The sequence below is a fragment of the Penicillium taxi genome (genome assembly GCF_028828555.1).
Source record: "Penicillium taxi strain IBT 34144 chromosome Unknown utg000004l_segment0_segment0, whole genome shotgun sequence".
NCBI lineage: Eukaryota > Fungi > Ascomycota > Eurotiomycetes > Eurotiales > Aspergillaceae > Penicillium > Penicillium taxi.
The window spans coordinates 1,784,270-1,809,834 of record NW_026643206.1 but is presented as its reverse complement, the minus strand read 5'-3'; the positions used below and the strand labels follow the sequence as shown (position 1 = coordinate 1,809,834).

The 25,565-nt window shown below is 47.5% G+C and overlaps 10 protein-coding genes across 10 annotated transcripts; 6 read left to right on the top strand and 4 right to left on the bottom strand.

Moving 5' to 3' along the window:
• Nucleotides 1–301: 301 nt before the first annotated feature.
• Nucleotides 302–1,867, top strand: tim44 (protein translocase subunit TIM44; the record flags this gene model as incomplete). Its single annotated transcript, XM_057208246.1, has 2 exons — nucleotides 302–1,140; nucleotides 1,195–1,867. The coding sequence occupies 2 exons, from the start codon at nucleotides 302–304 to the stop codon at nucleotides 1,865–1,867; spliced, it is 1,512 nt and encodes a 503-aa protein (XP_057062020.1).
• Nucleotides 1,868–2,865: 998 nt separating this feature from the next.
• N7495_005594 (uncharacterized protein) lies at nucleotides 2,866–4,050 on the bottom strand (the record flags this gene model as incomplete). Its single annotated transcript, XM_057208245.1, has 3 exons — nucleotides 2,866–2,929; nucleotides 2,989–3,986; nucleotides 4,048–4,050. The coding sequence occupies 3 exons, from the start codon at nucleotides 4,048–4,050 to the stop codon at nucleotides 2,866–2,868; spliced, it is 1,065 nt and encodes a 354-aa protein (XP_057062019.1).
• A 260-nt stretch (nucleotides 4,051–4,310) lies between these two features.
• N7495_005593 (RIC1 family protein) lies at nucleotides 4,311–7,683 on the top strand (the record flags this gene model as incomplete). Its single annotated transcript, XM_057208244.1, has 4 exons — nucleotides 4,311–4,622; nucleotides 4,680–6,342; nucleotides 6,395–6,873; nucleotides 6,925–7,683. 4 exons carry the CDS (start codon nucleotides 4,311–4,313, stop codon nucleotides 7,681–7,683), a joined length of 3,213 nt encoding a protein of 1,070 aa, XP_057062018.1.
• Nucleotides 7,684–8,135: 452 nt separating this feature from the next.
• On the top strand, nucleotides 8,136–9,426 carry N7495_005592 (SPFH domain-containing protein; the record flags this gene model as incomplete). Its single annotated transcript, XM_057208243.1, has 2 exons — nucleotides 8,136–8,611; nucleotides 8,691–9,426. The coding sequence occupies 2 exons, from the start codon at nucleotides 8,136–8,138 to the stop codon at nucleotides 9,424–9,426; spliced, it is 1,212 nt and encodes a 403-aa protein (XP_057062017.1).
• A 1,057-nt stretch (nucleotides 9,427–10,483) lies between these two features.
• On the top strand, nucleotides 10,484–13,957 carry hir1 (putative histone transcription regulator Hir1; the record flags this gene model as incomplete). Its single annotated transcript, XM_057208242.1, has 5 exons — nucleotides 10,484–10,520; nucleotides 10,630–10,704; nucleotides 10,776–10,994; nucleotides 11,060–13,789; nucleotides 13,863–13,957. 5 exons carry the CDS (start codon nucleotides 10,484–10,486, stop codon nucleotides 13,955–13,957), a joined length of 3,156 nt encoding a protein of 1,051 aa, XP_057062016.1.
• A 739-nt stretch (nucleotides 13,958–14,696) lies between these two features.
• On the top strand, nucleotides 14,697–16,304 carry N7495_005590 (YchF/Obg family ATPase; the record flags this gene model as incomplete). The annotated part of the gene is made up of 3 exons (XM_057208241.1): nucleotides 14,697–14,771; nucleotides 14,976–15,533; nucleotides 15,756–16,304. 3 exons carry the CDS (start codon nucleotides 14,697–14,699, stop codon nucleotides 16,302–16,304), a joined length of 1,182 nt encoding a protein of 393 aa, XP_057062015.1.
• A 422-nt stretch (nucleotides 16,305–16,726) lies between these two features.
• On the top strand, nucleotides 16,727–17,664 carry N7495_005589 (translation machinery-associated protein 20; the record flags this gene model as incomplete). Its single annotated transcript, XM_057208240.1, has 3 exons — nucleotides 16,727–16,740; nucleotides 16,989–17,129; nucleotides 17,274–17,664. The coding sequence occupies 3 exons, from the start codon at nucleotides 16,727–16,729 to the stop codon at nucleotides 17,662–17,664; spliced, it is 546 nt and encodes a 181-aa protein (XP_057062014.1).
• A 1,561-nt stretch (nucleotides 17,665–19,225) lies between these two features.
• Nucleotides 19,226–19,478, bottom strand: N7495_005588 (uncharacterized protein; the record flags this gene model as incomplete). Its single annotated transcript, XM_057208239.1, has 2 exons — nucleotides 19,226–19,331; nucleotides 19,384–19,478. The coding sequence occupies 2 exons, from the start codon at nucleotides 19,476–19,478 to the stop codon at nucleotides 19,226–19,228; spliced, it is 201 nt and encodes a 66-aa protein (XP_057062013.1).
• An 810-nt stretch (nucleotides 19,479–20,288) lies between these two features.
• N7495_005587 (HNH endonuclease signature motif containing protein) lies at nucleotides 20,289–21,319 on the bottom strand (the record flags this gene model as incomplete). The annotated part of the gene is made up of 2 exons (XM_057208238.1): nucleotides 20,289–20,308; nucleotides 20,512–21,319. The coding sequence occupies 2 exons, from the start codon at nucleotides 21,317–21,319 to the stop codon at nucleotides 20,289–20,291; spliced, it is 828 nt and encodes a 275-aa protein (XP_057062012.1).
• A 2,175-nt stretch (nucleotides 21,320–23,494) lies between these two features.
• N7495_005586 (basic helix-loop-helix domain-containing protein) lies at nucleotides 23,495–25,036 on the bottom strand (the record flags this gene model as incomplete). The annotated part of the gene is made up of 1 exon (XM_057208237.1): nucleotides 23,495–25,036. The coding sequence occupies one exon, from the start codon at nucleotides 25,034–25,036 to the stop codon at nucleotides 23,495–23,497; it is 1,542 nt and encodes a 513-aa protein (XP_057062011.1).
• Nucleotides 25,037–25,565: the final 529 nt, after the last annotated feature.

The window sequence follows — 25,565 nt, the reverse complement described above, 5'->3', positions numbered from 1 at the left end:
AGTGTGCCTGTTATAGAAATGGAATTGAATTGAGCAAAGACAGGTTAAGTAGAATGACTGCCAAAGCCAAGTATAGGTTGAAGTCGCAAAAGAGCCGTGGTCGGACCAACAAGCGGAAGGCAGCTGGAAGTTTTTGGAAGTCTTGGCATCTCGACTTTTTCCCTTTACATACTCGCCTTCCCCGGTCCATCCTCACTCAATCATTTTACAACCCCGAACATCCGGGCCGGACTGGATACTTCTTACTTTCGATTAACTCTTTTATATCTTATCTTGCTACCTTCGTCTATCACTTTAGAGCATGATTTCGGCCAAGATGTCAACCGCCGCTCGCGCGGCGACTATCCGGTCCAATATCTCGGTCTTGAGAACCGCTTCACACGGTTCTCGGGCGCTTTCGTATTCAGCACTGCCGGCACAGTCCCTTGTTAGAGGTCAAAGAAACGCTCTACAGCCCCCTGTCCGTCCGGTCTCCCAACTTGTGTCGCCGTTCGCCGCTCTCCCTTTGACCCGGTCTTTCCACGTCGCAAACTCCCTCTTCCAACAGCAACAGCAACAAAAGGATGAGAAGAAGAATGATGAGGCCAAGGAGGGTGAAGGCTCTAAAGAAGAGGGCAAGGAAAAGAAAGAAGACGCTCCGCCACCACCACCTCATGGAGACAAGTCACCATGGCAAGTCTTCCGGGATACTCTCCAATCCGAGTTCAAAGCTTCTAAAGAATGGAATGAGTCCACCAAGGCTCTCGCTTCCTCTGCACACGAGTTCTCGGAGAATGAGAAAATCAAGCGCGCTCGTGCGGCTTACGAAGCTGCCTCGGGAGCTGCTACCTCTCACACAGCTTCGGCTCTCAAGTCCACAGGTCAAGTAATTGGAAAGGGTGCTGCTTGGACCTGGAATACCCCTGTTGTCAAAGGTGTCCGTAAGGGTGTCAATGCAACTGGTTCTGGTCTTGAGAAGGCCACTAGACCCGTTCGTGAGACCGAGGCCTTCAAGAGTGTGAAGAATGCTATTGATGACGGCAGCAGCTCTCGCTATGGAGGATTTATTGAAAAGGAAGAGCGTCGCAAGCAGCGACAACTTCGCGAGGAGATGGAGGCTAAGTCTGGAAAGAAGCGGGAGCAAATGGCTGAGGATCCTAAGTAAGCTAATACCAAACCATCCAAATATTTGGCATATAACTAACGTGTCAAAAGTGCCGGTACCAACGTCACCCTTCACAAAGATGCCGCTTGGAAGGAGTCATGGCGTGACTTCCGCGATTCCAACCCCATGATGCAGAAGCTCTTCTCGGTGAGAGAGGCCTATGATGAGTCTGAGAACCCTCTGATCAGCACTGCGCGCAGCATCACCGACCGTATCGGTGGCTTTTTTGCCGAGAATGAGACCGCCCAGGTTATCAAGAAGTTCCGTGAAATCGACCCTAATTTCAAAATGGAGGAATATCTGCGTGAATTGCGTGAATACATACTCCCGGAGGTTCTTGACGCCTACGTCAAGGGTGATGTTGAAACATTGAAGCTTTGGCTATCTGATGCGCAGTACTCTGTTTATGCTGCTCTCTCCAAACAGTATACTACCGCCGGCCTCAAATCTGACGGCCGTGTCCTGGACGTCCGCGGTGTCGACGTTGCTCACGCCCGTCTCCTCGATGGTGAAATTCCCGTTTTCGTTGTTACCTGTCGTGCTCAGGAAGTTCACGTATACAAAAACATCAAGACTGGCAAGCTCGCTGCTGGTATGGAGGACAAGGTCCAACTTGTGACCTACGCCATTGGCATGACTCGCATTCCTGAAGAGGTCAATAACCCTGAAACTTGGGGCTGGAGGCTGATTGAACTGCAAAAGGCGGCCCGCGACTATATCTAAGCCATTTCCAACCATAATTGGCTTGACTTCTGAAGTATTAAGCATAACAAGTTGACACACTTGGCTGACCTTCGAGACTATATGTCACTACCCTCTTATATCCTTGTTCCCCAATCCTCAACTGTACAATATCATTGTTCGATATCAGCCAGGCGGATCTGGCCCTTGTGTACTGTCACGCTATTTCAGTGACACAGCAGGGCTCCTGGTTATTCTTTTTCATGTATTAATGTTCACCACCTTTTTATTAGTCGTTTGCGGGCATGTTTGTTGTTATAACCGGATGGAAAAAAACTTCTACCAAATTAGACTCGGACTGCATTGGATTTGAGCTGGTTCTGATGGTATTTTGGACTTGAGGTGTTCAACGGCGTCCTGTGCTTTGCATTTTCACCTTCAATCTCCCCTCTATCTGATAAATATATGAGGGCTTTCTTCCAATCATCTAGTCGCCCTCCCCTACATCCATGGATTACTTAAGATGCATCCAACACGATTTCACCCGTGGCATGGAAAAATCCCACGGAATTAGATCGATATTGTTTGAATATTATTATCAGGCTCGCATTGCCAGCCAGTTGTTTCTGACCATGAGATACATGGCTAAGCAGACTCACATCCTAGACATGCCCTTAACTGGGACGATCGATGCCACTTATAGAAACCGAAGCAGCACCAAGTACCTAAGGAGATAAGATGCCTAGATAGTAGATTCCCCTATCCGTAGACATTTCTGAGTATATAGCGACATATTGATAGGTCGGTTTGGCTTCCTCTTCACTGCCCAGATGGAGATTGCCTGAATTGCATGGATCCCTATATTAGAAGGCCACCGCCTGGGCAGGGACTGAATACTTAGGCACTGAGTACAGCTGGCCTGCGTTGGATAAATAATAAAATGATTCATTTCTATGAAACGCTGCTGAAGACTTCAAGTTACCCAGCTGGAATCAGATCGTGTCAATTTTTTCAATGTCGTCCATCGTCATTCAATTAATTTATTTCGAGCCATTTCCAGCACCGGCACCACCGGCACCACCACCTCCCATAAAGTTTCGAGCCCTATATATACAAGTCAGCGTTATTCCTAGGTCGTTGAAGAGGGTCCAAAAACAACTTACATCTCAGCAATGTTAGGATCACTCATCAGGCTAGACATGTCAGGCATGCCACCACCTTGACCAAAGCTTTCGGCCATCTGGCGGAGACGTGGATTGCTCATAAGGTTGCCCAGCATATCCGGGTTACTCATTAGGTTCTGGGCCATGTTGGCAAACATAGGATTGTTCATCATAGAGCCCAAGTCAGGCATACCACCACTGCCACCACCTTGGCCACCACCACCAAGCATACTAGCAAGCGACGAAAGGTCGGGCATACCACCAGCGCCACGGGAGGCACCAGAGGCAGTCTCCAACTCCTCGGATGGGGGCTCACTCTCACGGCTGGCCTCATCAATCTTGCGCTTGCAGGTCTCCAGACCACGCTTCATGGCTTCGCTACCACCATTGCCCTCCGACTCAATACCCTTCTCATATGCCTCCTTAGCAGCATGGTAGTCGGCCAATTCGAAGCGGGCGAGGCCCAGACGGCTCCATGCCTTGGAGTACTTGGGATCCACGGCAACGGCGAGCTCAGCATCATCAGCAGCCTTCTCGTGTTGACCGGATGCGGAATAAGCGGCGGCGCGGTTTGAAAGGTAAATGGTGTTGGCGGGGGCAATCTCAAGGGCCTTGGTGTATTGTTCAATAGCAGCGGTGTAGTCCTTGCGAGCCATGAAAGCATTTCCCTCAGACTTCAGCTTATCGGACTCAGCAGTAGGTGTACCGGCAGCAGGCTTATCATCTTGAGATTTCTCAGCACCAGTACTGGCTGGCTGTGGGGTCGACTTGTTGCGCAGCTTCTCGTAAACACTGTAGATGTTGGCCAAGGACTGTCCACCAACAGCATCCTTCACAGCGGCGTTATCAGTAGGGTCAACCTTGAATGTGTCGGCGATACAGGATTGGGCAATCTCAATAGATTCGGCATCATCTGCGGTCAGAGTTCCATCCTTCAGGCTGGAGCCGAGAAAGTCGATAATGGCCAGGGCCAGGCGCTTCTTACTTTCTGTAAGAGACTACAAAATAGCCAGTCAGCACCAACCTCATATAAAATTCATTTTTGTTAGTGAATCATACCATAATAGCGATGTTTCCTAAAATTTGTAGGAATAAAGAACTGGATGGAGATTAGGGGAAAGAAAAAGCAATGCGGGGAGCTTTTTACACGTGACGCCGTTATCGCCTTGGTTGGACTGGCGCTCTGTTTAACTTCACGACTTACCATCTGGACCCAGCCATCCCTGGTTGATTCTGGCTGTTTATTACACTCTTTCTGAGGCGACATGACTTAATTCAAACTCCGTTACATCCCCTAGTACCTCCGAGTCGCGTATGGAGCCATGTACTGGCCTAATGGAGTCCCCCGAGTCTACGCGGCCAATGGCCCTAACATTGCCCATACTTCCTCCCACTTGAATGGCAAAGGTGCCCCGGATAATTTCCCCCAACCTCAAAGCTCGACAGAATCAGTTAATGATGGCGAAAACTCGCAAATTCTTACAAATCCAGACGACCATCCCACCCCCGAGCCGTCTGTCGAAACGCCAGCTCCCAGGTGGGAAGATGAAGCTATCAATGGCCTCTGTGTGTCCCGGACCGGTCTTATGTTCGCGACTTTAACCCCGTCATCTATTTCATTATGGCAGACTAGGGTATAATCAAGAATTATCCGACGGTTTCTACGAGCTACATACTAACTTTTGCGGCAGCCAACCGCCGTAGTGGCTTCGATAGCAAGGTCCACATACTCGATAGAAACCTACGGATTGAATATTGCACTTTTGATGCACCCAGACTCAACAATTTTGGTTGTACAGACCGAGAATGGATACCTCCTCACCTATTCAGTAGCGTCAGACCCAGCTACACGAGTCTACCAGCAACAATTTGATCACTCGACAAATCCACGACGTCAGCAACTTGCACATTTCTCAGCTGTTGAAGAGTCTAATGTTGTTGGTGATATAAGTATTCGATTCCGAATGGCAATCAAGATCGAGTCCGGCATTGTCAAGGCTCTAGCGTTGGACGATGAGCTTGTTGTTGCTACTGTCAAGCCCCCAGCCATACAGTGCATCCGATGGGTAACAGAGGAAGGAGAGCAACAAACGACATCGGAGTTGCTGAGCCGTATAATTGGTGTGCCAAAAACGGTGTCAATAAAGGATATGGTCTATGATCGTGCGATGAACCTTTTGATCTGGCTGACGAGTAATGGCCAAGCATATGCTGTACAACGAGTCCCTGGAGCACACACAGACTCTGATATTCCAAAGAAGCTCTTTTATGGTCATTGCTTTCACAAACCTGAGGATGTTGGCGCTGAAGCCATGAAAGTTGCAGTTAATGCCCGTTTTTCCTTGCTGACTGTGAGCTGTGCTAACGGTGAGGTCCTGGTCTATACGGCCAAGGACTACATGGGAAACATTCCGCTCTCGCAAAAGCTACCACTTCCAGTATCGCTTAATACCTCAGGTGCACTAACATTTATGAGCTATTCGGCAGATGGATACTGTCTCTTTGCAGGATACGAACATGGATGGACAACTTGGAGTGTCTTTGGGAAACCTGGTGGAAATAGCTTCACAGTTGATCCAGCTTTAGCAAAATTTAACAGGGAGAACTGGCTTACAGGGGTTTCTAGCGGCTGCTGGATAGGAGGAGGATCAGACATCATTCTGTCTGGACAGAATGATCGACGCCTCTGGATTCTTGAAATGGCACGTAGCGCCTTGACTGGATGCTTCTCCGCTGCCAACCTTGCTCGAGGATTGTTGCAGACCGGAACTGAGTTCATACTCTATCGTGGCCATGACTTACCTGATTTGACAACCATATCAGGTAAAGATTCCCTCTGGCTTCATTCCCAGTACCCCCCGGCATATCTCCACTCACAATGGCCGATTCGATCGTGTGTCGTATCCCAGGACGGACGGTATGTCGCAATCGCAGGTCGACGAGGATTAGCACACTACAGTGCGACCAGTGGTCGTTGGAAAGTTTTCGAGGATTCCAATGTGGAGAACTCTTTTGCCGTTAGAGGTGGAATGTGTTGGTACGGGCACATCCTCATCGCTGCTGTCGAAAGTGATGGGTCCTACGAACTCCGTCTCTACTCGCGTGAATCACCGTTGAACAATAACTCTATCATGTTTACAGAGTATCTTCCTTCTCCAGTGGTGTTTATCGGTCCGTCCGGAGAAGATTCTCTCCTAGTTTATACCCACGACAATATTCTTTACCACTATATTATAGACGCCTCTCAGCCACAGATCACCATTGTCCCGGTGGGACAGATTGCATTTAATGGGATTGTTCGAGCCCCGACCCGAGTGCGGGCAATCAGCTGGGTCTTGCCCGAGGAGCAAATACGTGAGTGGATCTCTTTTTATATATACAAGATTGTTGAATAATTGACATTCAGCAGGAAATGGCGATCCTTCACAGGACGTTAAGGTCGCATCTGTGCTTCTCCTTGTTGATGGTAATCTTGTTCTATTGCAACCAATAGTCTCAGAAACAGGCGATCTCAAGTACGATATGCGTGTGATATCTCAAGATGTGGAATACTACATCCTCATGCGTGATCAACTTTCATTCCTGTTCTCTCCGCAGGTTGACCTATCGCTTCCGCCTAGTCCATCTGCTGAAATGGCACTCGGACCCACCTACAGCAGCCTGTCACTCAACGACTCTCTTTGGATGTTTCGAGGACAGGACTTATTGGCGTGGAATGACATTAATGATGTTCTTCAGCAAGAAACAGTACCTACACCACTACATGTTCCTCTGGATTTCTATCCACTATCAGTACTGTTGAATAAGGGCATTGTGCTAGGTGTAGAGTCTGAAATGATGCAGCGACGGGATGTGACCTTTACTAGCCTCAAGTTTGCTATCCGGGTGGGTTGATCAGTCATTTTAACTCTCGAAACAGAAGCTAATTCGTCATAGACCCATCTTTTTCTTCCATACTTCCTCCAATACACCTTGATAAAGTTTGGAACACCAGCTGCACTCTCACTGTGTCGGCATTTTTCTCACCTTTCATACTTTGCTCATGGCCTTGAAATTCTTTTGCATCATGTTCTCGACGAAGAAGTCGATAACGAGAGTAACGCACGGAAATCCGATAGTCCAGTCGATCGCGAAGGCCCTCTTTTACCCACTGCCATTGCCTTCCTCCAGGCATCCCTCCCTCCTCGTGACTACCTCGACATTGTTGTTCAATGTACTCGAAAGACTGAGTTGCGATCTTGGCGCACGCTCTTTGAGTACCTCCCACCGCCAAAGGACTTGTTTGAACAAGCGCTTCAACTGGACTCGCTCAAAACGGCCGTTGGGTATCTTCTCGTTCTACAAGCCTTTGAAGATGAGGAAGAAGATCAAGGTCACGATAGCCGCATTGAAGAATACGTCGTCCGTCTCATCGGACTAGCCTTGAAAAAGGAAGACTGGGAGCTCTGTGCTGAGCTCGCCCGTTTCTTGATAGCTCTTGATGCCTCAGGTGAAATGCTTCAACGTGCCATCTCTCGTGTGGGGCTGCGATCTGGGACTCGGCCCTCAGTTAATGGAAATCATTCTGGCCTGCCTTCCAGATCTGGATCTGCTACTAGTGTTAAAGGGCTTGGACTGAGCTTGCCTATCCGAGCCCCCTCATGGTCGTCATTGTCTCCGACGTCGTCGTTGTCACCACAGGGTGAATCTCATTAGTATCCGCACGCGCCTAATGGAACAAAATAGGTGACCGGACTTCATTCGATAGTCTATTAATCCTTTGGCTTCTGATTGAAGAATATCAAATTTTGAATAATAAATTGGGTAGCTCAGTGAGAGCTGTAACTAGTAAGCCCAGAACATAAATGAAGTCCACTCGGGCAGGCAGCGAGACGATACCTAAATTCTTTTACTAAGCGGCCTTTATTAGAGCGCAGTGCACTAATTTCCGTTTGGACAAAAATGCGAAGTTATGAGAGACCGAGTGTAAAGTCTGGGGCAATTCTCCAATTGGGTTGGATGATTTGCGGAGAGAATATGTTGCCTCATGGATTTAAGGCACCAATACTTGCGGAACAGCACCCGAGCCTTGGTAAGCTCTCGACCAATTTCCTCATCGTCACCTCAACGTACTCTCATTTGCTCCATTTAATAAAGCTCCCTTCGATATGGAAGGTGTACGCCAAAGCTCGAGACTATTACGCTCTCGTGGCTCAATTCTCCTCCCCCAACAACGCCTACCACGGTCCACGATAGGCGTGTATCAGACACAAAGACGAGCCCTCACAAATACACCCCGTGGTCTCGCCCCAGAACCCCTCTTCAGCGGCTTTGGCAGTTCATCGCAACAGCATGGCGCACCTACTACATATTTCTCGAATCGATCTACCCTCCCCACCAATACCGTCGTGCGGTTCGTACCACAGCAAACAGCATGGATTGTCGAACGCATGGGAAAATTCCACCGTATCTTGGAGCCTGGTCTTGCACTCCTTGTTCCATTCTTAGACCGGATCGCCTATGTCAAAAGCCTGAAGGAGTCGGCTATTGAGATCCCGAGTCAAAACGCCATCACTGCAGACAATGTCACATTGGAGCTGGATGGAGTGCTATACACGCGTGTCTTTGATGCATACAAAGCGAGGTTTGTCTCCATATCATTGTTTCTGTTTTTTATTCATAATTGCTTCTCGATCAGAAGCTAATTCATGTATTGAATCTAGTTACGGCGTTGAGGATGCCGAATATGCCATCTCTCAGTTAGCGCAGACGACTATGCGATCTGAGATTGGTCAACTTACTCTGGACCATGTTCTGAAGGAGCGTGCTACTCTCAATACCAATATCACACAGGCTATCAACGAGGCTGCACAAGTCTGGGGTGTTGTCTGTCTCCGATATGAGATCAGAGATATCCATGCGCCAGAGGGCGTTGTAGCTGCGATGCACCGCCAGGTAACCGCCGAGCGGTCTAAGCGAGCAGAGATATTGGATTCGGAGGGTCGTCGCCAGAGTGAGATTAATATCGCCGAGGGTCACAAGCAGTCCGTCATTCTGGCCTCCGAGGCTATGCGGGCTGAACAGATCAACCTTGCTACTGGTGAGGCTGAGGCTATCCGACTCAAGGCTGCTGCTACTGCTCGTGGAATTGAGTCTGTTGCAAAGGCTATTCAGGATGGCCAGGAACATGCCCATAGTGCTGTCAGCCTGAGTGTGGCAGAGAAATACGTCGAGGCATTCTCTAACTTAGCTCGTGAGGGTACGGCTGTTGTGGTTCCAGGAAATGTTGGTGATCTGGGTGGTATGATTGCCAATGCCTTGGCTGTATATGGAAAGGTTAGCGAAGGCCAGGCCAAAAGCATTGCTGCAAAGACTATCAGTGCAAACAACTCTTCTTCCAAAGAGACTGAATCGGAGGTCCCCCAAGCCGTGAAGGGTGTTGGAGAAGAACAGGAATAAGTGTATTGATATACCTAGGTCAAATGTCGACTCCTCTCCCTTAACTTGTGTGTGACTAACTTGTCTTGTTATTCTACATCTGATCTGACCATGTTGCTTCTCCTCTCTGTAATCTCCTTACCCTTGCCCGTGTCTTCTCTACTCCTGCCTCTTCTCGTTCTCTGGCATTTTATCAAGAGTCTAGAATGTACACGTTACTTAGGCTGCCGTGGGACTTGATTGATAACTTTCCACTATTTATGTTCGGTTGTACGACCATGGCATAGAAAGAAAAGGGAAGGGAATAGCGAGTCTGTACTATAATCAAAAAGAATTATCTGTTACTAGATATCATATTTAGTCAGTAGGTGTTGGAATATGGAACAAAGCAGTCATGTGATCAAATTGTTACTTTATAATAGATAGCAAACTAAGAATGAAAACCAGACTTTACAACCACTTCAAGAGGACACAAAGATATCATAGGGGCGTAAAGCGTTACCTGTGATAGGTGTCAGAAGTGGGCGTTAGCCTCATCACATTTATCGAATAGCTATTCCACACTTGGTACAGGTGTACCGACAGTAGGATTCTAGGTAACTAAATACGGAGTGTAGTTAATTAACTAAATAGTAGTTACCCATTAGGTAATTATAAATACGGAGTTGATAATTCTCCGCTCAAACGCGAAAGGGAGCTCGGGCCACACGCCAAACCTGGAGATCGCGACTTTTCCATTGGGCGCGCCTTCAGTCAGTTTCTATTCTACCCTGACTATCAAACCGACTTATTTGATTCCATTAGTCTCCCCTCATACCTACCCTCCATCATACTGCTCTTTAGCCATACCTACTCCTGATCGAAAACCTGGTGGCCCGTGCTTTGGTCTACGATGGGCTTAACGTTTTAACACCTAATTTTGTTCCCATCACGATCCTAGATTCCTCCCTTCGCACCCACTTTCTCGCAATCCATATCTTGACTGTCTCCCTGGATACGACATATCTTCTTCGTTCAAGTGAACAACAACCCTCCACTTCTATCCGCCGGGACTTGCGCGCCCTGATTGATCTGCGCGATGCATATCATCAAGCCAGTTTGGCTAACTCACGGAGGTATGCAAATTTAGCAAACTTCTTCGCTAGAAATGGGAGTGATTTCCTGCTAGCTTATATAGAAGAGCCGTTGCATGGATACATATGCTAATTTCTTGTACCATAAAAGGTGAACGGAAAGACTTCGAGGTTTACAGTTGCGACGTATCGCCGGATGGAAAGAGACTGGTTACAGCTGCCGGAGGTACTTTTTCCAAAATCAAACTCTGCTTTACAGAATGTTTTTCTGACAATCATTTTTTCCGTGGGCCACAGATGGATACGTACGGATATGGTCTATCGATGCCATCTACAACTCTGGAGATTCAGCATCTGCTAGCAAACCAAAACAACTTGCGTCTATGAGTAATCACTCTGGTACGATTCACACAGTACGCTTTTCGCCAAATGGAAAATACCTTGCTTCAGGCGCAGATGATAAGATTGTTTGCATCTACACTCTGGATGCGAACCCGCCAACGCACGCAACATTCGGTAAGTAGATTCAATAGAAATCTGGCAAGAACTCGGTGAGCTGATGCTAATATGACTTTATGCAGGCTCGAATGAACCATTACCAGTCGAGAATTGGCGCACGATCCGGCGATTGATCGGCCATGATAACGACGTACAGGATCTGGGATGGTCACACGATTCATCCATTTTGGTATCAGTGGGGCTGGACTCCAAGGTAGTCGTTTGGTCTGGACACACATTCGAAAAGCTGAAGACAATTGCTGTACACCAGAGCCACGTCAAGGGCATCACATTCGACCCTGCAAATAAGTACTTTGCTACCGCTAGCGATGATAGATCAGTGCGCGTCTTTCGATTCACATCTCCCGCCCCGAACTCGACCTCCCACGATCAGATGAACAACTTCGTTCTTGAGCATACTATCACAGCCCCCTTCACCAATTCACCTTTGACCGCTTACTTCCGTCGTTGCTCCTGGTCGCCTGATGGCATGCACATTGCTGCTGCAAATGCGACCAATGGCCCTGTGAGCTCAGTGGCTATCATCAATCGCGGCTCCTGGGATGGTGATATTAACCTGATCGGGCACGAAGCACCAGTTGAAGTGTGTTCATTCTCTCCACGTCTGTACGCAAGAGAGCCAGTGAATAAACAGCAGGCGGAGGGTCCTCCGCAACACCATATTACGGTCATTGCAGCCGCGGGTGCGGACAAGTCACTGAGTGTCTGGATCACGAGTAATGCTCGGCCCGTCATGGTTGTCTCGGAGGTAGCAGGAAAATCGATTTCGGATTTAGCATGGACGCCTGATGGAACGTGTGTTTTCGCTACTTCCCTAGATGGGACAATTTTTGCGGCAAAGTTCAAGGAGGGTGAATTGGGGTTTGCCACGGAGATTGAAGAGAACGAGAAGTCTCTAACAAAATTCGGTACAAACCGCAAGGGTGCCGGTATAACAGAGACTATTGATGGATTGCTTTTGGAAGAAAATAGCAAAGCTGATGAAATCAAAGGCGTTGAAGGTCGAATGGGCGCGCTGATGGGTGATGGCGCTGGAAGTGTCAACGGTGCTCCTGCTTTGCCATCAAACGTCACAACCCCAGCGAAAGGTCCTTCACCAGCTCCTGAGCCAGTGAAACCACAGACAAACGGTAACACGCCCACAACTGCGAATGCTGAAAAGCCGGACCCATATCAAGCTAAGCTAGAAAGACTGAAGCAACGTCCAACCTTCACAAAAGACGGTAGGAAGCGTATTGCTCCTCTATTAGTTTCTGGAACTGGGGCCGGTGAGTCTTCCCTTCCTCAGTCCCGTTTGATGGCTTCTGTAGCAAGCCAGGTGAAGGGTGACACCCCGACATCCATTGTTGATCTCTCTAAACCTTTTGATGGACTGCCTAAAGGCGGATTAACCGCGCTTCTTCTTGGAAACAAACGCAGGTTGGGTCATATTGATGGGGATGAGGAGGGTCTCGTTGAAAAGCGCATCGCTTTGGCAAGTCAGAATGGCGCAATACCGATTATGGCTAACACGCCAGATGGACTTCTCCCTGCTCAGACACAGCCTCCGGCAACCGGTCAGCAGCCAACCCCAGAATTCATACGACCTGCAGTCATCAATCCTTGCATGTCGATTAGTACGCTTCGGCTCGCGGTGCCAAAGATCCGGAGTCAGATCCTACGGGCGCTGGATTTCAGTGGAAACCCTACTGAGCCGCCCCCTCCTGGTGGGGATTCCAGTAGTAGATCGCGAGTAGATGTGGTGTTTGAGGCTCGGAATCCTTCACCAGCCAGCTTGACTGGTCGGATGGTGGATCGAGAGCCAGTACGTCTAACTCTCTTTCGAGGAGAACAACCATTGTGGCAGGACTTCCTCCCAAAAACTGTTATCCTTGTGACGGGTAATCAAAGCATGTGGGCTGCTGGTTGTGAGGATGGTTCCATCTACATCTGGACACCCGCCGGTCGACGTCTTGTGAGTGCTTTGGTTTTGGAGGCCCAGCCCGTGATTCTAGAGTGTAATGGACCATGGCTTCTATGTATCACCGCCGTTGGAATGTGCTATGTCTGGAACGTGAAATATCTCTCTTCTCCCCATCCACCCGTCTCCCTTCAGCCCGTTCTCGATAGTGCAATCCACACTTTGAGTACCGCTCCCACCGCTGCCCCCGCGATCACCAGCGCTCGCCTCAATTCTGAAGCTCGGATTACTGTGTCTCTGACGAACGGAGATGGATACTGTTATTCACCCACCATGTACACATGGCAACGGATCTCAGAATCATGGTGGGCCGTTGGTAGCCAGTACTGGAACTCGACCGATGCCCCTGTGGGCAATTTGCAGGCTGCAGACCAGCCAGACAACAAGGGTACCAAGGCTGCAGTTGGGGCTGGCATTGTCCCCTTCATGGAACGCAACACCACCACGGAGACTTTGCTTCGTGGCCGAGCATACTACCTGCAGCGACTTGTAAAGGTCTTGTTATCCCGTGAAGGCTATGAGACCTTTGAATCTAGTGTTTCCATCGCCCATCTTGAGAACCGGTTGGCTGCTGCACTCTCTTTGGGCTCCAAGGAAGAGTTCCGTCTGTACTTAAACATGTACGCCAAGCGTCTTGGTGCTGAAGGTCTCAAAATGAAGGTTGAAGAACTCCTGAGGGGGCTAATATGTGGAATCTTCGAGGATGAAGAAGGTTTCGATATCGCGAAGCTGCAAGAACATGAGCGTGAGGGTCGTAACTGGCGCGAGGGATCTCACGACATTTGTGGCTGGCCTCGGGAGACTTTGCTGAGGGAGGTTATTCTGGCTCTCGGTAGGTCTTGTTCACGTCTTACTACGGCTCATCTAGGTCATTGTGTGTTCATTGGCTAACATAGATACTACAGGTAAATATCGGGAACTTCAGCGTGTGACTGTACCATATGCTAAGCTCCTAGATATGGTCGAGACCCCCAGCCAGGGTGATGCAATGGATCTGTGATTTCTGGCTTTTTTTTTCTTGTCTAGTGTTAACCTATAGCTTTTAGATGGCGTTTATGATTCCCTCGCATGGACTTAGGTTGGGAATATGGGCGCTTCAATGATTGTTTTGTTTTATAATTCAGATCACTACACGACTCTGGAAGACGAGAAAGGGTGTAAGATGTCTGTTTATTTTTTATTTATCCAGAGCAAAAGGTCTAATCATCTGGTCTTCATTTTTTTTTTTTTTTGACAGGAGTTTGACCAGAGACGAATGGAAAAGCGCAATGGTAGCGAAGTTTCTGGGGTGCTAGCCTGGTATTCATGCCATTATCCCTTTATGATCAGAGGAATTGACATGATTCTGCCAAACCTTCAGCTTTCCTAAGCTGTACTATAGTAGTGGTACCTCGAAATGACGTAGGGCAGGGCTTCTGATTCACGTGGGCGGTCAATAACCACAGGCAGAAAACTTCAATGACATCTTTCTATTCAGCTTCTCTATCAATATAAGCCTTATTTGCTTGTTCTTTTTCGAAGCCAATTTCAATTGACTGCTGCTCACTGCTATTGTGGGCTAATTCGTCATCACGTTTTTCCTAACTGTCCCCGTTTTCTTCCTTCGTATCGTCGATCGATCCGCAGCTGGTACTGCACTTACCGCGAGTCCCTGTGCCCGCTTCCGCCTTTGCTCTCCTCCCCACCTCCAACCTTTTTCCTGTCGCTTCTACTCCAGCAAAAAGAAAAAGTCCAATAAAATGGCTCCCAAAAAGGCTGTTGTTCAAGAGAAGGTCCTTTTAGGCCGTCCTGGTAACAACTTGAAGAGCGGTATCGTATGTGAGCACTGACCCACCCTTCCTTTTTTTCACTGGGTTTTTTTCTTTTTCGCGACAGCCCACTTTTTAATTCCACACACAAACTATTTAAACCTCCTTGCTCCCTGCATTCCTTTGCTTTTGTTTTTTCTTTCCCTCCTTTCAACCATAAAATCATCGTGATTTTTCGACATGTCTTGATGAAACTAACAATAGTCCTAGGTTGGTCTTGCCAACGTCGGCAAATCGACTCTCTTCCAGTCTATCACTAAGTCCTCCCTGGGTAACCCGGCCAACTTTCCCTATGCCACCATTGACCCTGAGGAGGCCCGCGTCATCGTTCCCGATGAGCGGTTCGACTGGCTTGTTGAACACTACAAGCCCAAGTCGCAGGTTCCCGCGAACTTGACTGTGTACGATATTGCCGGTCTGACCCGTGGTGCCTCGACTGGTGCTGGTCTTGGTAACGCTTTCTTGTCTCACATTCGGGCTGTCGATGCCATCTACCAGGTGGTGCGCTGCTTCGATGATGCCGAAATTATCCATGTCGAGGGTGACGTCAACCCCGTTCGGGATCTGACTATCATCAGCGAGGAGCTCCGTATCAAGGATATCGAGTTCGTGGAGAAGGCCCTTGAGGCCTTGGGCAAGCAGACCCGCCGTGGTGGCCAGTCCCTTGAGATGAAGAAGCTCAAGGAGGAGGAAGCCACTACTGGCAAGATTCTTGAATGGTTGAAGGATGGTAAGGATATCCGTCAAGGCGACTGGAGTCCCAAAGAGGTATGTGAAACTCCCTTCACTTTGCTTATTTTCGCTGCACCTTCCTCCCGACTTTATATGATGAATAAGAGCATAGCTCGACATTATAACCCAGCTCGATGAGTGCCCACATGCACGTTGAGATAAAAAACCCATACTGAAAAAGATTGTCGTCTTTGGAGTGTTATTTATTCAAATCACCCACACATTTCAAAATATTGATGACTAACTCTGAATGTTTAGGTTGAGGTTATCAACCCCTTGTTCCTCTTGACTGCTAAGCCAGTCGTGTTCTTAGTCAACCTGAGCGAGAAGGACTACATCCGCCAGAAGAACAAGTACCTCCCCGGTCTGTTCGAGTGGATCAAGACCAACGCCACCGGCGCCGCCGTCCTTCCCATCTCTGCTCAATTTGAGGAACGTCTGACCCACATGGGTGACGAAGCTGCTGCTGAGGAGTGCAAGAAGCTGGGCACCAAGTCTGGTTTGCCCAAGGCTATCACTGCCATGCGTCAGGCTCTCCACTTGGCCAGCTTCTTTACCACTGGTACGGATGAGGTCCGCCAGTGGACTATTCGCAAGAACATCAAGGCTCCCGCTGCTGCTGGTGTCATCCACACTGACTTTGAAAAGACTTTCATCCAGGCCATTGTCTATAACTACTCTGTCCTGAAGGAGCTTGGTGATGAGGGCGCCGTTAAGGCTGCTGGTAAGATCATGACCAAGGGTAAGGATTACATTGTCGAGGACGGTGATATCCTGCTCATCAAAGCCGGTGCTGCTAAGAGCTAAATGCATTTCTCTCCATAAATATGATTAAAACATTTTGTGCAGGACATAGTTCCTATTCTATCCATTGTAGCTTCGTAGTTTCTCAGTTACGAGGCTTTCATTAGCCTAGGTGGATTTTACTTGGTCGTTGCTCACCTGGGCAGATTTCCAACGATCGTAACTGTACTCCGTATCCGTGGACCTGGGTATCGATATCAACTCTTATCACGGGCTCTTAAAAAGAAGGAAACATTCGATCTGCCACATTCCAAGGAATAGTGATCGATAGTGGAAATTCTACCCAAGTACTCCGTGCTCTTACACCAGATTATCTCGAGGCTGTCAAGTCACGGGGCTGTATATAAAAAATATCACGTGCCTCCCCGCGCATCCCACTTCTGGCTGTGGATAAACTTGACAGCCCCAAACCAACAACCAGCACCATGTTTAAGAAAGAGTGAGTTCAATGTTTTCTTCGATGGTCATACTACCTGGTACACGGTTCAAGAGCACAGTTCATACTGAGAGGTTCTACCCTACTCATGAGAATGGATCAAACTGCCCCCATCACTGAAATACAATTTCAAGCTTCAGTTTGGCCAGCCCGGTCCCTACAGAAGCTTGAGAATAAACATATACTCTGAATATATCAGATGGAATATTTACTGAGACTTGAGCAAGAGCTGACTTGTCCTACCTATCTAGTATCCCACCGAGCAATCGCTCCAAGGTCAAGTCCTCCGTGCAGCGGGGCCTGCGCCAAAAGCTGTTGGAGACATATCCCGGCTTCGAGCCTTACATTGAAGAGATCATGCCCAAGAAGGCATCTTTGGAGGCTGTTAAGCTGTATGTGACCCCAAATATCCAAATCACCAACGAACCAAATTACAACCCAAGTCAAAATTTGTTTCTCTGAATCACCCAAACTTTGCGAGACGTCGAACAAAGAAGAAGAGAGAGACAAATATCTGATTAACATGTACAAAACAGTCCTGAGCGCATAACTCTCTACACAATTGACTCAACTCCCATCTTCTTCCAACCATTTGACGGTCCCCCAATTCCCCATCTTCGCATCATTCACGCCTTCCCTTCCGCCCTCCCAACCGTCCAGATCGACCGCGGTGCAATCCGCTTTGTGCTCTCCGGTGCGGCACTTATGGCCCCGGGTTTAACATCCCCGGGTGGACGTCTTCCAGATGCCGAACACGCCTTACAAGCCGGGCAGATTGTTGCTGTCAAGGCAGAGGGCAAGGAGGAGGTTTGCCTCGTTGGTGCCTTGAAGATTGGCACTGAGGAGATGAAGAGCAAGGGCAAGGGTATTGTCATGGATGAAGGACATTACTTGGGTGATGGACTGTGGAGAATGCAGTTGGATTAGATTTGAGTTTGGATTGGAAGGCTCTTTTTTTTTTTCTTATGAGTGATATCCCTCTGATGATGATCTTACGATGACCTGAAAAAATACATGATCGAGTTCTTGTTTGTTTGGTGCTTCCTATCTATTGAACATGGTTTCTTTTCACTACTGCTTGCAACCCATGCTAGTTCATACCATCAATCCCGGTCTTGTATACTTCGTGTGTCTTTTGATCTATATATGATATTAAGTAAATATACCATCTGATGCCTATCCATGGATGTAACTTGCTCATAGCTAGCCCTTTACTGTTCCTTCTCTACCGTTCTTACTAAGCTCTGTAGGTCCTCTACTGTTCTGCCTCGACTGAACACGACCTCAGGACAGCTTATCTTCGAGCGCATCCATGACGTTGTCGTGCGCGTTGGTTTCTACGTTGAGCCATAGACATTTAAGTGCAGAGATTTTCCCTATTTTTTTCCTCTTTCTTTACTTTTTCTTCACGCCTCTTTTCGACTTTTATCAGGCCAACCCCCTCATTCCCTTCCCTTACTTTCTGTGCCACTAGTACTTCATTGAACAGTATACAGATAAGTGCATATGCCCCCACTGACCTCAGATCACTCACATTAAGTTGGTGATGCATCATCTGGCGGGACCCCCTTCCTTTGGCCTAATACTTTACTGGCCAATATCTAGGACAATATATATGCCTATGATGAGAAATCATTTTGAGGCTCCAGAGCTATTCATCAATTGATCTGAATTTCCCCTCATACCTAGGTATAGATAGGTAGGTGCCTATGGTGATATTCTATTCTGAGGCGTCTGGATTACCATTTGAAAATCGTAGAACGTACTTTTAATTCCATGTCTCAGCCTTCAGCCTTTTTTACCTAAAAGGAGTGGTTTATTTCACTTCTGACCTTTTTCTTCCTTGCCCGATAACCCTTGTGGCTAATGGTAGAGGAGAAATGGTACTATAGGGGTGCTTCATTTGAAGTTAGAACAATGAGGGCATTCTTGAAGCAGAGTGCTTCCTAGATTGGTCATGGATGTGGATGTGGACGCCTACGCTTTAGATAGGGCTGAGAGCCGCATTAAAGAGATGGAAGTTCAATATTATGTCTGTACACTCATACAAACTGCCACTTCGGCGCACGACTTCTTCCAAGGTTATGTTTTTCTGTCTCTCCAGTTGGAAGTATGCAAGTATTCAAACTTATCTATTGTCTAATCTAAAGCCTACCTAGATACCTACGCAGGGATGTGATTCAATCTTGGAAGGGCTTCCAAGGATCATATCTTTTGACTTGTAAATTGTACCTACCCATGTACTTGGGGCTTCAGAATGCATTCCATGGGTGGTTTGGCCCATGTTACATGTATAATATAAGGGCCTGTGAAAATGATGCCGAAAATCAGCCTTCTTGCTTTTTTAGTTTATCTAGGTTGGAGATCGACGAACGTTCACGATTGATAGATCGTTGGACTTCATCGGATACTTCTGCAGACTTCCAAGGTTAGAGAAGGAAACTTAACTTACGGCCCAATCGGCGTAGCTCTCTCCAAAGGTCGCCGGTCAGTCTTGGATAACTTGGTCAGTTCGCAGGTTATGTAGTGGTGACAACAGGAACTCGGGTGTCACTGTCGGATTGTTGTTGATTTTGGCCAAATCATTGTAGTTTCTATTATAATGAGTATTAGATGTTGATGTTAAATAACTATAGTTTCACTCACTTAGCAGTTGATCGAGTCTCCCTCCATGGCTGCGAATCCGGCGACGACTCGAGAATCCAATGCTTCGCCTCGAGAAAGGGTGGTGAGGTTGGCATTTTTTACCGTGAATTGCGCTGTCAAAAACAAGGCAATGAGCGCATTAAGTACCGCAATCAAGGCGGCGAGGGCAATACGACCATTCTTACGATTCACACCTGGAAGGTATTTGTCTGCGCACTTTGCTAGGTAGGCTATCTGATTCGTTTCAGGAACCTTATTAAGTCTGCTTTGGAAGGTTCAATCACAGTTTGAAGAATATTCCTTTGTAGTATTTGATTTCTCGTTGTTGGCTTTATCGTATGTCGACAAAGTGAAAGTAAAATGATTTTGCATCACTTTGATAATAAAAATGGTCCTTCACGAAAGGCAAATACAAGTTTTAATGCGTTATCTTCGGTCAATATCATCAGTATGTTGAAGTTTAGATGCATAGATATCTTCTGTTCACTTGAGTACTCCTGCTAGCTTCCCTCATATCCAAGTGTAGAAGTGACAGGAATATACTAGTAGGAATCCACTACCAGATCGGTGGATTGTCTACGGTGTTGAGTAGCAGTTAGTTGAAGATCACCAATCCTTATTTACTGCAGTAAACTCCATATCATTTACTGCAGTAAAACCCCGTTCTCAGTTATCGGCGACTAGCTAGCTCGCTCGCTAAGCGAGCGACAGATTTAGCTTGGGCCAGTTGGCAGATTACGGTCACCAAATTAATATAGGAAGAAGAGGGGTATGATGTTAATAAATGTCCCTTTGTGAAGGGTTTGAAGGATTGGTTGGACCGCATGTTCAGCCGAGAGCCTATAGAGGTGATTGAAGAAGCTCAGAGGCTGTAAATCCTTGACTTCCCACCTATCTGGTTATTCCTATTTACCAGCCTGACGCCCTCTATAAATAAATGAGCATTATATTGGATCGAGTTAAGTCTTCTGGGAATACATGTAATTAGTGGAGTTCATACCTAGAGAATTGAGGTCAAAATATGCTTCATTAGGTGTCCGAGGGCGGCTAATAAACTATGATTCTGGAATGCCTACGATAAAAAGTTATACCTAGGTCCATATTAATATCAGCATGAAATCAACTCACTCATGAGTGCTAAGTCGGTCCCCCACAGCATATCGGCGACATTCGTGGATCCATCGTGCGCCAGGACACATGTGTCCTCAAGATCCTCTAGAACACGTTCAATCCATTGAGCTCTGCCGGATGCGTGGAGAATTTGAGCCACTATGTGATGAATTTCGATTAGTTCCCTAGATGGCAAGTCGAAGTGGGTGCCATGTGCACTGAACTGCACAGTATTAATTCTTCGTACACGTGTGAGGACTCGTGGTTGCCAGAGATGTGGGGTGTATTGGTCCTGGAGGCCAGTGGCTACTAAAGAGAATTTAAACTCGCCGAATTGATCATGAACCTCTTTAGCCATAGTGATCAGATTCCGATGGTCGTTTATGTCATCATGCGCGAAGAGTACTGCGAGATCATCGAGAATTGGAAAGCACCATCTGATTGATGTCCAGACTTCTGACCTTTCTCGAGCCTTTGTATCACTAGTGAATGCTGAGAGCGAAAATGGTAAAATATGGGCACATTGAGTGTCACATGTATCTCCTTGAAAGCTGGGGGGCATCTTCTGTTCGTCTGGGGCAAGAGTGATAGCGCACCGATTGTTGTCGCGTAAAAGACAATCTTCCTTGAGGCCTTTCAGCCTCTTAGCTGTGACTGTCATTTTGCTGTACTGATTCTCGACCTCACATTGCATCCCCGGCCGTGGAGATAGAGGTGTGGAGGCTGGAGTTTTACGGGCCCTCATTGGGAGGAGAACATGGTGCACTAGAGATTCCATATATTGATTAAGCTGAGGATCCGTCATGTGCAAGATGTCTCGTTCCATGGAGACTCTTCCTGCACGGGGGAGAAAATCTAGGAACGCTTGAATAACTCTGACGGTATCATCATCAGGACCTGTTGGTTGATACTGAGCAAGGCGGGGGGTGAATGGGGGGAGGCGGGGGAGGCAGGGGATTCATCTTTGATAGAAGAGGCGTCAAGCTTGGAATGATTGGTAGTTTTGCTGATAAAGTTGCAGCGGAGGGTACTTTATTGAGTATTCGGGGTTTGAACTGAAGCTTCGCGTTTTGAACGAGAAACTGTGGTAATGTAGTCACATGACTTCGTGAATCACCTTAATGGGCGCATTGAAATTTTTAGTCTTGAGTGAAGTTGAGTGAGAAGTGAACAAAATTGAGGGGATGCAAGTGATCTAAATACCCCACTACCTACACTAGTTCAGTATCTTGCTTCGCTCACAATTATTGAACACACATCTCCACAATGCCTTACGACAAAAGATTTGAGCTACTAACTGACCGGCATCAGCGATCTGGGATATGGTCAGCGAGTTTCTCAAGATCATTTCGCGAATTAGCTCCCGAGTAGATTGTGTTGTATTGTTTTCAGGTAATGAATGTGGTAATATCATGTTCAGAAAGAGATGGATAGTTTTAATTGGGAAAGAATAACTTATTTACTTTTGGAATATCGGACAAACGACACATCACGAATCCCTGTTCAGAGAGCATCGCAAACGACAACCTTGAACAGTATGCATATAACTGTGATGTCCCGTCTTTACCGACTATTCTGTCTTAGACGATGGAACACATTCGTCTCAGACAGAAGAGCGACTTGTAGGATAAATAGCTAGTCCTCACCTTGAATGAAAAACCAGACTTTACAACCACTTCAGAGACACAAGATATTATAGGGGCGTAAAGCGTTACCTGTAATAGGTGTCAGAAGTGGGCGTTAGCCTATCGAATAGCTATTCCACACTTGATATAGGTGTACCGACAGGTACTAGCTCGCTCAGTGAGCTAATCAGGGCGCTCAGATTTCACTCAGTGAGCGAATCAGACCGCTCACTGAGTGCTCCCTGAGTGGCATCTGATAACTACTCAGTGAGCAGATCAGGGAGCTTATATAATGCTCAGACACGTGCTAAGTTCTACCCAGGGAGCAAAAGCAGCGAAGGGGTGAGCACTAATACGGAAGGGGAATGCTAAGAGCTGGCATGGAAAAAACGGTACATAGGTACACTTCAAATCCAAATACAAACCTTGGAAGCTTTAGCATTCATAAATACACCTGGACAGCTTAGATGCCATCATCTTGCTCTATACACTACAGTTTCATATAGAAATATGCTAAGTAACCTTGGAATCCTTTTTTGAGAGTGCATTAAGCAAGATCCATGATTAATTAGTATTATCATTGAGCGAAGCGAGACTATTATAGGGGCTCCAGGGCTGTCTCTGTCTACGGCAAGGTTTGATTGAAGTCATTGAAGTAATGGTACTTAGTTATGATATTGCTGATCCATTCGATTGCTATGTGACTGCCAATATGAAATAAACTTGTAAACTGCCATACAGAATGCAAAATATAAACAATCACGTGAAAAGACGATGCAGGTGGATTAGGGGAAAGAGAAATATTCAAGGCCACGCGCCTATTGCAAGCACAAGCGGTGCTAGTGAAGAAATCGGTACGTAACCAAATCGCCAATGAAGGCGAATATGGAACAAAAGTGGCAAGCAATCGAACGTAAAAGAAGTCAAAATTCGTAAAACTCAATTCAGTATATGTGAAAAAAACCAAAGCATTGTAACAAACATAATAACACTAAAACAACGGGGTATCGGTTGCATGATAATAACATGATAGGCAAAAAAGTCAAAAGATCAAACCGAGATAAGCACCTGTAAAGCGAAGTGATAAATGGATAATAGTAAATCGATGTAAATTCCAGCTCGGCTGGGGAATTGACAGTAGAGCCGAGCTGGAATCTGTACAGAGAAGATGAAGAAGAATGACAGAAGCAAAGCGGTGCAATAACTCCAATAGGGAAGAGTAGATCCGAGAAAAAACAGACATTGGAAAAGAAAACGCAAACTCAATAATGGTCATTCAAGAGTCAAGAGTCTCTCACTCCAGATAGGCCGGATGTTCGGTCCTCAGTAGACGCCGTGTATGCACCAATTCATATCATAACGTAGAGGAGGCTAGTTCACATCTCCATGCCATACTCATCCTCTTCCTTAAAGCTCATCGCGGCATGGCCGGCGCTGTTCCAGAATTGAGGTTGGCCATTGATACTGCTGGCGCCACTGTGGAAAGAAGGGCTCAGGTTGGGTGGGGTGAGTCCGTCACTGCCGCCTGAGACCGGGTCACCGGCGAGGTTGGTGTGTCTTGGCACGCGGAGACCGCTACCAGGGCCACGAGTGTATGCAAACGAGCTAGGGTCGTTGCGCTCTAGAGCCTCTAGGATCTCGCTACGCATACGTTTCTCCTCCTCGGTAGGCTCAAAGGGCCAATTGCCACCGAGGTTGCTGATCATTTCGGCGAGCTCAGCCTCTTGCTGGTACTTGACGTGCAGAGCCCACATCAGGTCACGCATCCAGCTCACGGCTCCATTGAGAATGTCACCCTTGTTGGGGCCCTTCTCCTTCTCTTCAATGGGAAGACCCATGGTGATATTGCCAGGAGTGGCTCGGCGACCATTGCCTCCAGCAAGGAGAGAAGTGGCGGCATTCCCATTGGCACCAGCTATTGAGAGAGCATTGTTGTTCACGATTTGCTTTCGAACCTTGTCATCCTCGAGACGGTGTTGCGGTACCAGGTGGGAGAGATCTTGGATGCGCTCATTGATATTGTCACGACGTCGACGCTCCACTAGGTTATGAGAGGCACGACGGCGACGACGTTTAGCCTCCTGGGATTCGAGGTCCTGGGGATTGCTCGGCATATGAAGATCCACCTTGGCCGGCAAGGATGCGTGCTTCCCAGATGCAATAATCTCCGAAATTCCAGCATGATGAGGGTGGCCTGGGGAAGAAAGTGGAGATTCGGCATAGGACTGTGCGCTGCCTGGAGTTCCATCCCATTGATTTGACAGACTCTTCTGGTGGCGGTGTGACAGACCGCCTGTGCGAATGGGTTGGCCGGGGAAACTTCCCGAGTCTGGGGTGCCCAAGTTCAAGTTCGCCAAAGCGGGGGTCTTGGGGGTCCGTGGGCTACGTGTATCCGAGGAGGTGCGATCCATTGCCTGAAGGCCAGGGCGGGCCTTGTTCATGTAGCTCTGGTCAAAGGAGTTGGCATTCATGTGCGGGGCTTGTTGGTTCATTCGGAACTGCTCGTAGTTGAAGCTGTTCTGGACAAAAGGGCTAGCCATCGGGGCGCCGTCAGGAGTGTTGGAATAGAGATTTGACATTTGGCTCTGGTGGCTCATAGCGATACCTCCGGTGGACTGGTCCTGCATGTAGTTCATGTTATCACCACGGGAGGAGTTATTGTGTCCGTTGATCTCAAGGTCCAATAGCTCATCGGTATCGATTCCGGAATTGCCAAAGTTGAAACTAGAAGACATGTTCTGTTGCGAGCCAAATGAGAAGGGCATGAAGCCACTCTGCTGCATTGACAAGTCCGATGGGTCAATCCCATCGTTGGGATTCCCAAATGGGTTACCCATGTAACCGGAGTGAGACATAAAGAAAGGATTGCTGCGATCGTCAGATTCGTGCTTGATCATGAAAAGACTTGCTTCGGCCATGTTCGGGGTCCAGGAGATCCTTTGAGGTTGAAAGGGGAAAACGTGGGGAGTTGCGGGTTGAATGTGGAAGAAAGGTTGTCGCGTTTCGAGTTACTGACCCTCTCTAGATAAACTAATGCCCAAGATACAGGTAGTCCACAATTCTGGATTACCGGGTATAGACGAGGTTCGAGATCTGAAGAGTAGTGAGATTATTAGTGGACAGATCCATCGGAAATAGATGGCATAAGTTCGGCAGATGGGGTTCTGCCGGGTGGAACAAGGCAACCGGGGTGTGGGGAGAAAAGAGGGGTTTTGAATCATTCGATTTCATCACATACCTTATCAAAGTTGAATTGTAGAAATGGAAGACAGAGTTGCCCTGTTCGTAGTAGTTGGCGAAGTATTGTCCAGGGGAAAAAAGGTTGAATCAAAGTTTAGGGTGGGATGAGTCGACGGAAACTCGGGGGACAATTGTCCGGGGATTATTTGTAGATCAAGCCCGAGAGTGAAAAGGGACTGTTCAGAAGAACAATAAGCAATCTGACAA